Source organism: Panthera tigris, chromosome C2 (genome assembly GCF_018350195.1).
Source record: "Panthera tigris isolate Pti1 chromosome C2, P.tigris_Pti1_mat1.1, whole genome shotgun sequence".
NCBI classification, from domain to species: domain Eukaryota; kingdom Metazoa; phylum Chordata; class Mammalia; order Carnivora; family Felidae; genus Panthera; species Panthera tigris.
In genome coordinates, this window is record NC_056668.1 from 113,858,866 (window position 1) to 113,871,993 (window position 13,128).

Here is a 13,128-nt window from a genome sequence, read left to right on the forward strand (position 1 = left end):
GATGCAAACCGTTTGGAGAAGATCTTGATATGCTATATTAAGATCCATGAAAATGTCTGAAAATTCATTCTGAGGAAATAATCCATAATAAGGAAATTGATGCACAGATATTTCTGGCAGCATATAATTAGTAGGAGCACCCTAGCATAGAATTGGCCAAGTAAACTGTGGTACATTCCACTTCGTATGGTGATGAAAATTATAATTGCGAAGATGTAATAACATGGAAAGTGCATATTATTTGGTGCTAGGCAAAAAAAGATACAAAAATGTGAATAAATTACGATTGCATCTAAGTAAAATATATCCATGTGGTAAAACACTGGGAGTAAATACATAAAAGACATGTGAGGGTGGTGGGATTTGGGGTAATTTTCCTTTAGTATGCTTGAGCCCTGTGTTTCAGTTATTTAGTTATTCGGTTTTTTACAATAAAAAAAAGAAAGGAGTTTCTCTTTCAACACGGGCTATGCCTGTGATTCTCTTTTGACACAGGGTTCCTGGGTCCAGGTCTAATGATTTCTAATAATATTGGAATGAAGCCTGTTACTATACCTGATGAACCGTGCCTTCTCTCACCATTGTTTCCCTCGATAAGTAATTGTAATAAATGGACCAGTTGTATGGCATCACTAAGATTAAACCAGAATCTACTAAAATCTGTGATACCTAATGGTGTTGAAAGGAGGAGAATATAGGACTCTTTTGTTTATATTCCGTATAAAATTTAAAACTTGGAAAAAGAACTTGTTCTCTATTTTCCATGGTCAAGGAATTCTTGAAAAACATTATTCTTCCTGCATTGAATCCTTTTTGGAGAAAGAAGAGGAATACAGATAAATAAATAAACAGACAAATGAAATCTGAAGGAATTTGGAAACTGGAAATGTTGAGTACACATAGTAAAATAGCGATGAACTCAGCTTCAAGATTCAGTCCTGAACATTGAGAGTGAAGGATAGGTAGAGAATTTTCTAGAAGCAATTCACGGTCCATACCTGCCCAAATCAGGAACTGTAACAATAAAGAAATCTATGTTCTTTCCAGAACTTGAGCTCTTTGTCTAAGATACCAAGAAAGGGAAGTAGAATACATTGAACTCTCCCAGCCTGTTGGCTTGATAAAGACAAAGCACACTCGAAAATTTGAACCTTAGATGGTTTGAATGCTTAGGGAAATTAAACCGACTTTACTTTGAACTAAGACATGTAGTTTCAATTTATTTTCTTTTTTTTTTTAATTTTTTTCATGTTTGTTTATTTTTGAGAGAGAGAGAGAGAGACAGAGAGAGAGAGAGAGAGAGAGAGACAGAGAGCATGAGCAGGGGGAGGGGCAGAAACAGAGAGGGAGACAGAATCCAAAGCAGGCTCCAGGCTCTGAGCTGTCAGCACAGAGCCCAATATGGGGCTTGAACTTACAAACTGTGAGTGAGATCATGACCTGAGCAGAAGTCTGACGCTTAACAGATCACCCAGGCATCCCAAGACCTGTAGTTTCAGATTAACTATGCTTCTTACCTGCATTCCCAGAGGGCAGTAAATGGAGAGAGTCTGGCAAACAGCAAAGTCTGGTGAATGATTTTCCTTTGACCTCCACAACCGAGTCAGTGAGAAATGTGGGTTTGCTGCCCAGGGTGGTATTCCTATGTCCATACCATTTACTGCTTAATCATTAATTTTTGATGACTGATAATCAGGATAATAATAGCTATCATTTATCAATCACTTACTATAAATCAAGCGCTATGTTAAAAATTTTACATACATTACCTCATAACAACCCAAAGAAGTGAGTCTTTAAAACCATTTTATAGGGAAGGACTCTCAAATTTGCACTGCTAGAAAATGGCAGACCTGGGATTCGAACCCGGGTCCCCTTGGCCCCAGAGTCCCTACTCTAAATCACTGTGCTCTGATTATGACTAGTATTCCATTTCTGATATCTCCTCTCTTTCCTACTACAGATGCTTATAGTAGCAGCAGTTCTTCTTGTACTGGAGAATGATAATAACTGTAAATGTTGCCAGAGTGAAAACTGCAGCAAAAAATACATGGTAAGAGCAATAGTACTTTGAGGATGGTTGAGGGAGCCCTGGCTCACTCAGACACATGAAAATATTGACACTATTATACCCTCTGCATGCTCCTTTCAATTCAGAGCCCAAGAGTTTCCTCAAAAAAATTATCTTTCATTTTGTTTACAGTCTTTCCTCCACCTTTGCCCTGCTGATGTTCTTCCAGAAGTTCAGGATTTAAAGATACACAAAATTAGAAAATAATACTACCTTTTCCTAACTGGGTTTCTGTGAGTTTATTTTTTTTCCCTTTTCTACTTCATTGAGGACAAATTTGCATAAAATAAATAGCATCCATTAAAATTGTACATTACTATAAGTTTTGACAGCCAAATACACTCATGAAACCACCATCACCATCAAGACACAGAAGACTTCGCATCAGCCCCAAGAGACTCACCTTTGATCTGCTTTATATCATAATTAGCTTGCACTCAATGTAAATAGAATCATGCAGTATCTGTCTCTTGTATCTGGCTTCTTTCAGCATAATGATTAGATTTATCCACGTGTTAGGTATATGTGATGTACGTTTTTTGAACTGGGTCTTTAAAAATAATTTAAATAAAATCAAGAGAGAATAATACAACCAAATTTTCTAAGCCTGTGTTCAACAGGCAGGTGCTAGGCTCCTACATTTCCATCATCGTCCTTCTCCTCCTCAAGGTTAGCTTTGAATCTTATTTGCACAGCACTTTATAGTTTTTTCGCACTTATCCAGTGAATTAGATGATTGTTATCCATACTTTCTATGAGTTATCTGTGGCTCAAAGGGAACATGTGATGTATTAACTAAAAAGAACTTTACTAGAGGCCTGGCAGGCACATCTTGCAATGGCAGTTGCCCACCTTGGCTGAACATTGCAATCATCTGAGGGCTTGGAGTTGGAATCCCACCTCCAGACACCCTGACCTAGTTGGTCTGAGGTGCAATCAGATTTTAATGTGCAGCCAAGATGCATGGCCGGCTTTCTTTGACAGATGCCTTTGGATGACTAAAGTAGCTGCTAAATTTAGAACTGTGCTCCTGGTGGAGAAGAATTGAAAACTTGAAATGCACTCTGTGCACGTGCATGCACATATGCGCTGTGTGTATGTGTTTTCTTAACTAACTGACTCGGCATCCCCCTGTAGCTGCTGGTATTCTGCTTATGGAAACGCTTGCAAAATGGCTTAGGTGAAGCAGTAGATTCAGGTAAACATTAACCTATGATACTCAGGGAATCTCTAGAAAACAAACCATGTGCCATTAAGTTTGTAATAAAAATAAATGTGTCCATTTTGCCTTGACTCACTTTTAGCATCTCCAGCACAAACGGATGCTATAAACAGTGTGGAGTCTGGACAAGGTCTTAAAATGAAATTGAATGAGATGACTGGCATCTCAAAGGGAAGAGCAGGGGGAAGGGAGGAAGCATTCCCTGGATTCTCTGCTTGGCTCTTTCAAGGTAGGCTCTCGAATAGGGTCCCAGTTTATATGCCCCCGGGAGTCAATACCTGATGGAAAAGAGAGAAGTTAGCCTGGTAGCCATTAGAGCAAGATTTCTATTTAAGGAAGAGAGGAAGCTGCTACTGAAGTCCAGCCAAAGTTATCACGACAACACTGGGCAATGTTTCTCCGTTGTCAATAGAAAGTAGAAATACAGAGTTTTATGTAAAACTTCTCAGTTATGTTGGTAATTAATTGTCATTTAAATTAAATAAAGCACATCTTGCAGGCTAAATGTGAGTCTGCACCAGTTTGCAACTGCTGAAGTTCTGCGATGGAAATTGATTCACTTTACAGTGGAGAAAAAGTTTTCCTCAAGTTTCCCTCCTCCTTAACAAAAACACACGTCCATTACTCTTTATTTATTAACCAAAACACATGCCTTTTTTTGAAAACAAAACACATCCTTTTTTGTATACACAGTTGTATACTAGTACTTATAGTAGTTTTATTTTTTTTTTCGGGGTTTTAATTACATATATTCACTAGAATTCTTAACTCTTAGAAACCTTAATTTCAAGGGAAAACCAGGAAGTAAGCAATTGTGAAGTGTTGTATATCAACATTCGGTTGATTGGCAAATTCATGAATATGCTATTTCATAATTCCTTTTGTTTGCCATTAATAAAACATATGCTTTGATTTTTATTTTATTCTATCTTTGGCAAAGGGCTGGCATAAACTTGTGGTCGTGATTTGATTAGCATTATTTTTTTTAATTTAATTTATTTTTTAAAATTTATATCGAAGTTAGTTAGCATATAGTGCAATAAAGATTTCAGGGTAGATTCCTTAATGCCCCTTACCCGTTTAACCCATCCCCCCTCCCACAACCCCTCCAGTAACCCTCTGTTTGTTCTCCATATTTAAGAGTCTCTTCTGTTTTGTCCCCCTCCCTGTCTTTATATTATTTTTGCTTCCTTTCCCTTATGTTCATCTGTTTTGTATCTTAAAGTCCTTGTATAAGTGAAGTCATATGATACTTGTCTTTCTCTGACTAATTTCACTTAGCATAATACCCCCTAGTTCCAACAACATAGTTGCAAATGGCAAGATTGTATTCTTTTTGATTGCCAAGAAATACTCCATTGTGTATATATACTACCTCTTCATCCATTCATCCATTCGATGGACATTTGGGCTCTTTCCATACTTTGGCTATTGTTGATAGTGCTGCTATAAACATGGGGGTGCATGTGTCCCTTCAAAACAGCATACCTGTATCCTTTGGATAAATACCTAGTAGTGCAATTGCTGGGTCATAGGGTTGTTCTATTTTTAATTTTTTGAGGAACATCCATACTATTTTCCAGAGTGGCTGGACCAATTTGCATTCCCACCAGCAGGGCAAAAGAAATCCTCTTTCTCCGCATCCTTGCAAACATCTGTGGTTGCCTGGGTTGTTAATGTTAGCCATTCTGATAGGTGTGAGGTGGTATCTCATTGTGGTGTTGATTTGTATTTACCTGATGATGAATGATGTGGACCATTTTTACATGTGTCAGTTGGCCATCTGGATGTCTTCTTTGGAGAAGTGTCTATTTATGTCTTTTGCCCATTTCCTCACTGGATTATTTGATTTTTGGGTGTTGAGTTCAAGAAGTTCTTTATAGATTTCAGATACTAACCTTTTATCTGATATGTTGTTTGCAAATATCTTCTCTCATTCCGTCAGTTGCCTTCTAGTTATGCTGATTGTTTCCTTCGCTGTGCAGAAGGTTTTTATTTTGATTAGGTCCCAATAGTTCACTTTTGCTTTTGTTTCCCTTGCCTCTGGAGATGTGTTGAGTAAGAAGTTCCTACAGCCAAAAAGAGGTTTTTGCCTGCTTTCTCCTTGAGGGTTCTGATGGCTTCCTGTCTTACATTTAGGTCTTTCACCGATTTTGAGTTTACTTTTGTGTATGGTGTAAGAAAGTGGTCCAGGTTCATTCTTCTGCATGTTGCTGTCCAGTTTTCCCAGTCCTACTTGCTGAAGAGACTGTCTTTATTCCATTGGATATTCTTTCCTGCTTTGTCAAAGATTAGTTGGCCATATGTTTGTGGGTCCATTTCTGGGTTCTGTATTCTGTTCCATTGATCTGAGTGTCTGTTTTTGTGCCAGTACCATATTGTCCTGATGATTACAGCTTTGTAATACATCTTGAAGTAAGGGACTGTGATGCCTCCTGCTTTGGTTTTCTTTTTAAAGATTGCTTTGGTTATTTGGGTCTTTTCTGGTTCCATACAAATTTTAGGATTGTTTGTTCTAGCTCTGTGAAGAATGCTGGTGTTATTTTGATAGGGATTGCATTGAATATGTAGATTGCTTTGGGTAGTATTGACATTTTAACAATATTTGTTCTTCCCTCAGGAGCATGGAATCTTTTTCCATTTTTTTGCATCTTCTTCAATTTCTTTCATAAGCTTTCTATAGTTTTCAGTGTATAGATTTTCCACCTCTTTGGTTAGATTTGTTCCTAGGTATTTTATGGTTTTTTGTGCAACTGTAAATGGGATCGATTCCTTGATTTCTCTTTCTGTAGCTTCATTATTGGTGCATAGGAACACAACCAATTTCTGTACATTGATTTTATATCCTGCAACTTTGCTGAATTCATGGATCAGGTCTATTGATTTTTTGGTGGTATTTTTTGGATTTTCTATATTAGAGTATCATGTCATCTGGGAAGGGTGAAAGTTTGACCTCCTCCTGGCTGATTTAGATGCCTTTTATTTCTTTGTGTTGTCTGATTGCTGAGGCTAAGACTTCCAATACTGTGTTGAATAACAATGGTGAGAGTGGACATCCCTGTCTTGCTCCTGACCTTAGGGGGAAAGTGCTCAGTTTTTCCCCATTGAGGATGATACTAGCATTGGGTCTTTCATGTATGGCTTTTATGATCTTGAGGTGTGATCCTTCTACCCCTTCTTTCTTAAAAGTTTTTTTATCAAGAAAGGATGTTGTATTTCGTTAAATGCTTTCTCTGCATCTTTTGAGAGGATCATGTGTTTCTTGTCCTTTCTTTTATTGATGTGATAAATCACATTGATTGTTTTACAGATATTGAACCAGCCCTGCATCCCAGGTATAAATTCCACTTGGTTGTGGGATTTTTTTAATGTATTGTTGGAGCCAGTTGGCTAATATCTTGTTGAGGACTTTTGCATCCATGTTCATAAGGGAAATTGGTCTGTAGTTCTCTGTTTTAGTGGGGTCTGTGTCTGGTTTTGGAATCAAGGTAATGTTGGCTTCATAGAAAGAGTTTGGAAGTTTTCCTTCCACTTCTATTTTTTGGAACAGCTTCAAGAGAATAGGTGTTAACTCATCCTTAAATATTTGGTAGAATTCCCCTGGAAAGCCACCTGGCCCTGGACTCTTGTTTTATGGGAGATTTTTGATTACTAATCTATTTCTTTACTGGTTATGGGTCTGGTCAAATTTTCTATTTCTTCCTGTTTCATTTTAGTAATGTATATGTTTCTAAGAATTTGTCCATTTCTTCCAGATTGCCTATTTATTGGCATATAACTGCTCATAGTATTCTCTTCTAATTGTTTTTATTTCTGCTGTGTTGGTTGTGATCTTTCCTCTTTCATTCTTGATTTTATTTGTTTGGGTCCTTTTCTTTCTCTTTTTGATCAAACAGGCTAGTGGTTTATCAGTTTTGTTAATTCTTTCAAAGAACAAGCTCCTGGTTTCATTGATCTGTTCTGGGTTTGTTTGTTTGTTTGTTTGTTTGTTTGTTTGTTTTTGTTTTGATAACATTGATTTCTGCTGTAATCTTTATTATTTCCTGACTTCTGCTGGTGTTGGGTTTTATATGCTGTTCTTTTCTCATCTCTTTAAGGTGTAAGGTTACGTTGTATATGTGAGACCTTTCTTCCTTCTTTAGGAAGACCTGGATTGCTATATACTTCCCTCTTATGACTGCCTTTTTTGTGTTGCATAGGTTTTGGGATGTGGTGTTATCATTTTCATTGGTTTCCATGTACTTTTCAATTTCCTCTTTTATTTCTTTTTAGCCCAGTCTTTCTTTAGTAAGATGTTCTTTAGTCTCCAAGTATTTGTTATCTTTCCAAATTTTTTCTTGTAGTTGATTTCAAGTTTCACAGCATTGTGGTCTGAAAATATGCATGGTACAATCTCGTTCTTTTTGTACTTGTTGAGGGATGATTTGTGTCCAGTATGTGATCTATTCCGGAGAACGTTCCATGTGCACTGGAGAAAAATGTATATTCTGCTGCTTTAGGATGAAATGTTCTGAATATTTCTGTTCAGTCCATCTGGTCCAGTGTGTCATTCAAAGCCATTGTTTCCTTGTTGATTTCCTGTTTAGATGATCTGCCCATTGCTATAAGTGGGGTGTTGAAGTCCCCTACTATTATGGTATTATTATCAATGAGTTTCTTCATTTTTGTGATTAATTGATGTATATATTTGGGTGTGCCACATTTGGAGCATAAATGTTTACAATTTTTAGGTTTTCTTGGTGGCTAGACCCCCTAACTATGATATAATATTCTTCTTCATCTTTTGTTACACTCTATTTTAAAGTCTAGATTGTCTGATATAAGTATGGTGCTCCGGCTTTCTTTTGTTGACCATTAGTACGATAGATGGTTCTCCATCCCCTTACTTTCAATCTGAAGGTGTCATTAGGTCTAAAGTGGCTCCCTTGTAAACAGCATATAAATGGATCTTGTTTTCTTATCCATTCTGTTACCCTATGTCTTTTAACTGGAGCATTTAGTCCATTGATGTTTAGAGTGAGTACTGAAAGATATGAATTTATTGCCATTATGATGCTTGTAGAGTTGGAGTTTCTGGTGGTGTTCTCTGGTCCTTTCTAGTCTTTGTTGCTTTGGTCTTTTTTTCTTTTCCTATCCTTTCTTTTCTCTTTCTTTCTTTCTTTCTTTCTTTCCTCTTTCTTTCTTTTCTGTCTTCTCTCCCCTCAGAGATTCACCCTTAAATTTTCTTTCAGGGCTGGTTTAGTGGCCATGAACTCCTTTAATTTTCATTTGTCTGGGAAACTTTTAATCTCTCCTTCTATTTGGAATGACATCCTTGCTGGAGAAAGAATTCTTGTCTACATATTTTTCCGATTCAGCACATTGAATATATCCTGCCACTCCTTTCTGGCTTGCCAAGTTTCTGTGGATAGGTCTGCTGCAAACCTGATCTGTCTTCCCTTGTAGATTAAGGACTTTTTTCCCTTTGCTGCTTTCATGATTCTTTCCTTGCCTGAGTCTTTTGTAAATTTGACTATCATATGCCTTGCTGATGGTCTATTTTTGTTGAATCTTATGGGAGTCCTCTGTGCTTCCTGGATTTTGATGTCTGTCTTTCCCCAGGTTAGGAAAGTTTTCTGCTATGATTTGCTCACATAACCTTTCTACCCCTTTTTCTCTTCATCTTCTGTTACCCCTGTGATTCTGATGATGTTCCTTTCTAATGAGTCACTGATTTCTCTAATTGTCAGATCGTGCTCTTTTGCCTTAGTCTCCCTCTTTTTTCCACTTCATTTGTTCTCTGTAAGTTTGTCCTCTATATCACTGTTTCACTGTTCTGCCTCATGCATCCTGCTGCTGTGGCATCCATTCGAGATTACAGCTCAGTTATAGCATTTTTAAATTTCATACTGACTAGATTTTACTTCTTTTGTCATTGTAGACAGGGATTTTGATCTATTTTTGACCCCAGCTAGTATTCTTATTGTTGTGATTCTAAATTCTGGTTCAGACATCTTGCTTGTATCTGTGTTGGTTAAGTGCCTGGCTGCCGTTTCTTCCTGCTCTTTCTTTTGGGGTGAATTCCTTCATTTCATCATTTTGAAGGAAGAAAAGGAATTAATAAGGTAAAAAAATAAAATAAAAAAATTAAAAACACCTCCCCCCCCACACACACACAAAAGAATCAAATAAACAATGTTAGATCCTAGGTGTGTTTTGGTCTGATTGTTAAAAGGAGCTTTATTGATTAGAGAAAAAAGGGGGGGGAGGAAAACATTTGAAAATTTGAAAAAATGAATACACTGAAATAAAATGAAATGATGGACTTAAAATAGAATTTGAAAAATTCACAAAAAAGTAAAAAATACAGTAGAAAAAAATAAAGAAAAATATTTTTCATGAAAATTAAAAATAAAAAAATTTTTTTCTCTTTCTGTATTCAAGAAAAAGAAAAGAAATGAAAAAGAGAAAAAAAATCAAATAGATGGACCAGTGAACATACTGAAATGCGATTGACATTGCATCGTTTTCCCCTAGAAGTCAAACTATGAAGCAGTTTATAGTCCAGGAACTAAGCAGGCAGAGAGATTTGTGTTCCTGAAGAGCGAGGTTTGCCCAGTTGTGTGGGGCTTAGTATAATGGCTCCATCCTCCACTAGATGGCGCTGCTTAGCTTACTGGGGTGGATTGCTGTCGTGGCGCTTGTAGGTGTATATGCCCATGCACGGGAGAGGTGAAAATGGCATCACCCAGCTACCCAGACTTCGGGGAGAAGTCTCTTCTCCCTGATCAGCAATCACACACCTGTCCTTTGTCTCCGGCTTCCATTCACCCCCCGCTTTTACACTGTCCATAACCAAGCGCGGTCAGGTTGCCAGGAGGCACCTCCCTCCTGAATTTTATCTCAGATGCAGCTGTGTCTCTCAACACCTCACTTCTGAGGGACTGCGGCTTTGACCTGTTCAGACCTTCTGGGGGAGCGTTCACGGAGCAATGGCCAGGTGCCAACCCCACCCAGGAATGTTCATGGACCATGCTTCTGCCAATGCCCAGAGACTGCAGCTGGGTGCCAGCCTGCCCCAGAAAATGTTCACGCAACCGTATAGCAGCAGTGTTTCAGGGATTATGGAAAATCTCAACACATGGCTGGCACCAAGCTTCACTGTTAACGGCCTTGTTCCAGCACCAGCGAATGTAGTTGCTCTCCAGGGTCTCTGGACACCTTTGCCTGTGAGGCCGTGGGGGAGGGCACACAGCCTCCACCATATGTCCTCCTAGCAGGGGAACCGCCTCTTTTCTGTGGCCTGAGGACCTTGCTCTCTCCTCCTGGGGATTCGTCCTTTCCACCAGAGCACCACCTGGTATCCACTGCGGAGTTTCAAACTCTGTGCTCCCCTTGTTTATAGAGTCTTAGTGGAATTTAAACCCTCTCCTTTCTCCTTTCTCCCTTTTTAGTTCAGTCCCTGCGGCTGTTTCCACTTTTTCTCCTGCTGCTTTTCACGGGCGGTGCTTTTCCCATACTCTCTCCCCCTCCCCTCTGGAAGCAAAAACAGCTCCCTGCCCTCCACGGTTTCTGTCTCCCCCAGTTCACCTCTCCATGCAGCGTTCCTGCTGAGTTCTGTGGTTTGGGTTATGCAGTTGTTGTGTTAAACCTCAAATCAGTTTTCTAGATGTGCAGGGTGGTTTAGTATTGATCTGTCTGTATTTCATGGATGCAAGATGCAAAAAAAAACTTCCATGCTGTTCCCCCATCTTGGCTCCTTCTCTGCTATTTTATAATATCTAAAGTATATGTTTCCTCATAGTGTGATTTTTCAGTGTGGCACAAGACATTTACTAACAGACCCAAATATCTTTAGTTCCTCCCTAATAAAAAGAGAAAAGTAGGTAAACTTACGTTCAGTAAGCAATGTTTCGGTAACTTATTTTGTTTGCAAGTGATGTACCTATTCAATGAATTACCATCATTTAACTTGACTTAGTGTAACTTTAAGGTTTTAAGTTAGCAAAAATATTTTGGAAGCTAATTTAAAACCGATGTATTTTATAAAACCTAATCATTATTGAAAAATTCAGTATTAAACTTTTATCACATATGTATTTAACTTGCTCTGAACACTTAGGTTACTTAGATTACTCATGAAGATTTCCTGACACAATAGACAAAGTTAGCTATCATTTTTTTTTTATTTTTTTATTTAAAAAAAAATTTTTTTTAACGTTTATTTATTTTTGAGACAGAGAGAGACAGAGCATGAACGGGGGAGGGTCAGAGAGAGGGAGACACAGAATCTGAAACAGGCTCCAGGCTCTGAGCTGTCAGCACAGAGCCCAACGCGGGGCTCAAACTCACGGACCGCGAGATCATGACCTGAGCCGAAGTCGGCCGCCCGACCGACTGAGCCACCCAGGCGCCCTGTTAGCTATCATTTTAAGTTATTTTCTGGTTGACAAATTTTGTGAATTATATATATATTAGGCAAGCTTCAAACACCATAGAAATGAAACACCTAAAAAGTTGAACATGCATTTTCTCTCTTTCTCTCAACTGCTGTGCTTGACATACATTCAGCAATTTATTTTTACTGTAGGCTTTTGTTTTAGGTTGAATTTATGGTTCTATATTCTTAAACACACAGTAGAGATAAGTTTCTTTGACTAGTAATACTAGATAGAAAAAAATTGTATGACTGTGTTATGTTTGATGATGACAACTCTAAAGATATGCTTGTTAGGTTTTGTCCCCAACAATTTTTAAACTAGCTTTATTTACCAAGGATTATCCCAGATCTTGTGAACTTAAATTTTTTTTAGATTAGTCTCTGTGTTTCTGAGAGTTTTAAGAATACGTAATTTATATGAGAACTCATTTATCTCTACTCCAATTAGAATAGAACCCTTTTGAGAGATTTTATAAATTGTTTTGGTAATATCATCTGAAGGTAGGAAAATATCACACATCTGTAACATACACATATAGACATAAAGAAACATATAGACAGACACAGAGATTGTGCAGCCTTTGTTTTGATACAAAACTCACTAGTTTATAAAAGAGTCCATATTGTGTTTCTGGTAGAAGAAATCATGGCTACCAGCTCAGTTAGCTATAGCTTTTTACCAACATTTGTGGAGAAGACTGTTAAGATTTTTATCTGCCCTTGACAAATCATTTTATGAAGTCTGTGGACCAGATTTGGGGTGAAGGAATTTCTATAGCAGTTTTTTTTTTAAACTCCTCCCCTACCTCCAGGCCCTCCCTCCCCCACCCCTTCAGTCCCAGGCAATTGTGAGCAGTGTTTTAATTATCTCCTGGGATGTTTACATTTCAAAGACATGGTAAGAGTTATAGCTCCCAGGGATACAGAATATCGATTCCCTTTCAGAAGGAGTTTGGGGGCATATTTGTCTATTATTAAGAGGTCTAGAAAAATTACTATTTAGATTTTTTCCTCTTTTACTGAAGCTTGGGGCAATTCTGTTTCCAATGTCCTGATCTTTTACAACATCTACAGGCATTTCGAGATGAATAGGTTTGGGAATTGGTAAGGATAGATAGGTGGAACTTTGAATTGCTTTTAGCTTCTAGTTCCATAAAGGCTAGATTTGTAGGGCAAGGAGAGTTGGTTTTTAATTACTGAAGGAACTGGGTCACAGCCTGAATGTTATCAAGGGACTGGCCCACCCATCCAACTACATTATCTTCAGTTTGCTTCTTTATATCAGGAAGACAAATTTCAACTAAGATGGAAGTAAAAAAATTTCTGTGTTCTAGATTTACAGTGGTGTATCTTCCTAATATTTTCAAAATTATTTCACAAAGCCTTCAGCATCCTTTCTTTCCCTCTGAGGGCCCC

General features: G+C 38.0%; 1 protein-coding gene across 2 annotated transcripts in view; it reads left to right on the plus strand.

The window, feature by feature from the left end:
- The window catches only part of TM4SF18 (transmembrane 4 L six family member 18), a 35,330-nt gene that overhangs the window by 11,715 nt on the left and 10,487 nt on the right, over positions 1–13,128 (plus strand). For both annotated transcript variants that reach the window (XM_007086318.3, XM_042999014.1), the window contains exon 4: positions 1,964–2,053. In XM_007086318.3, the coding sequence (XP_007086380.2) occupies positions 1,964–2,053 (90 nt within the window). The remainder of the gene's footprint in view (positions 1–1,963; positions 2,054–13,128) is intronic.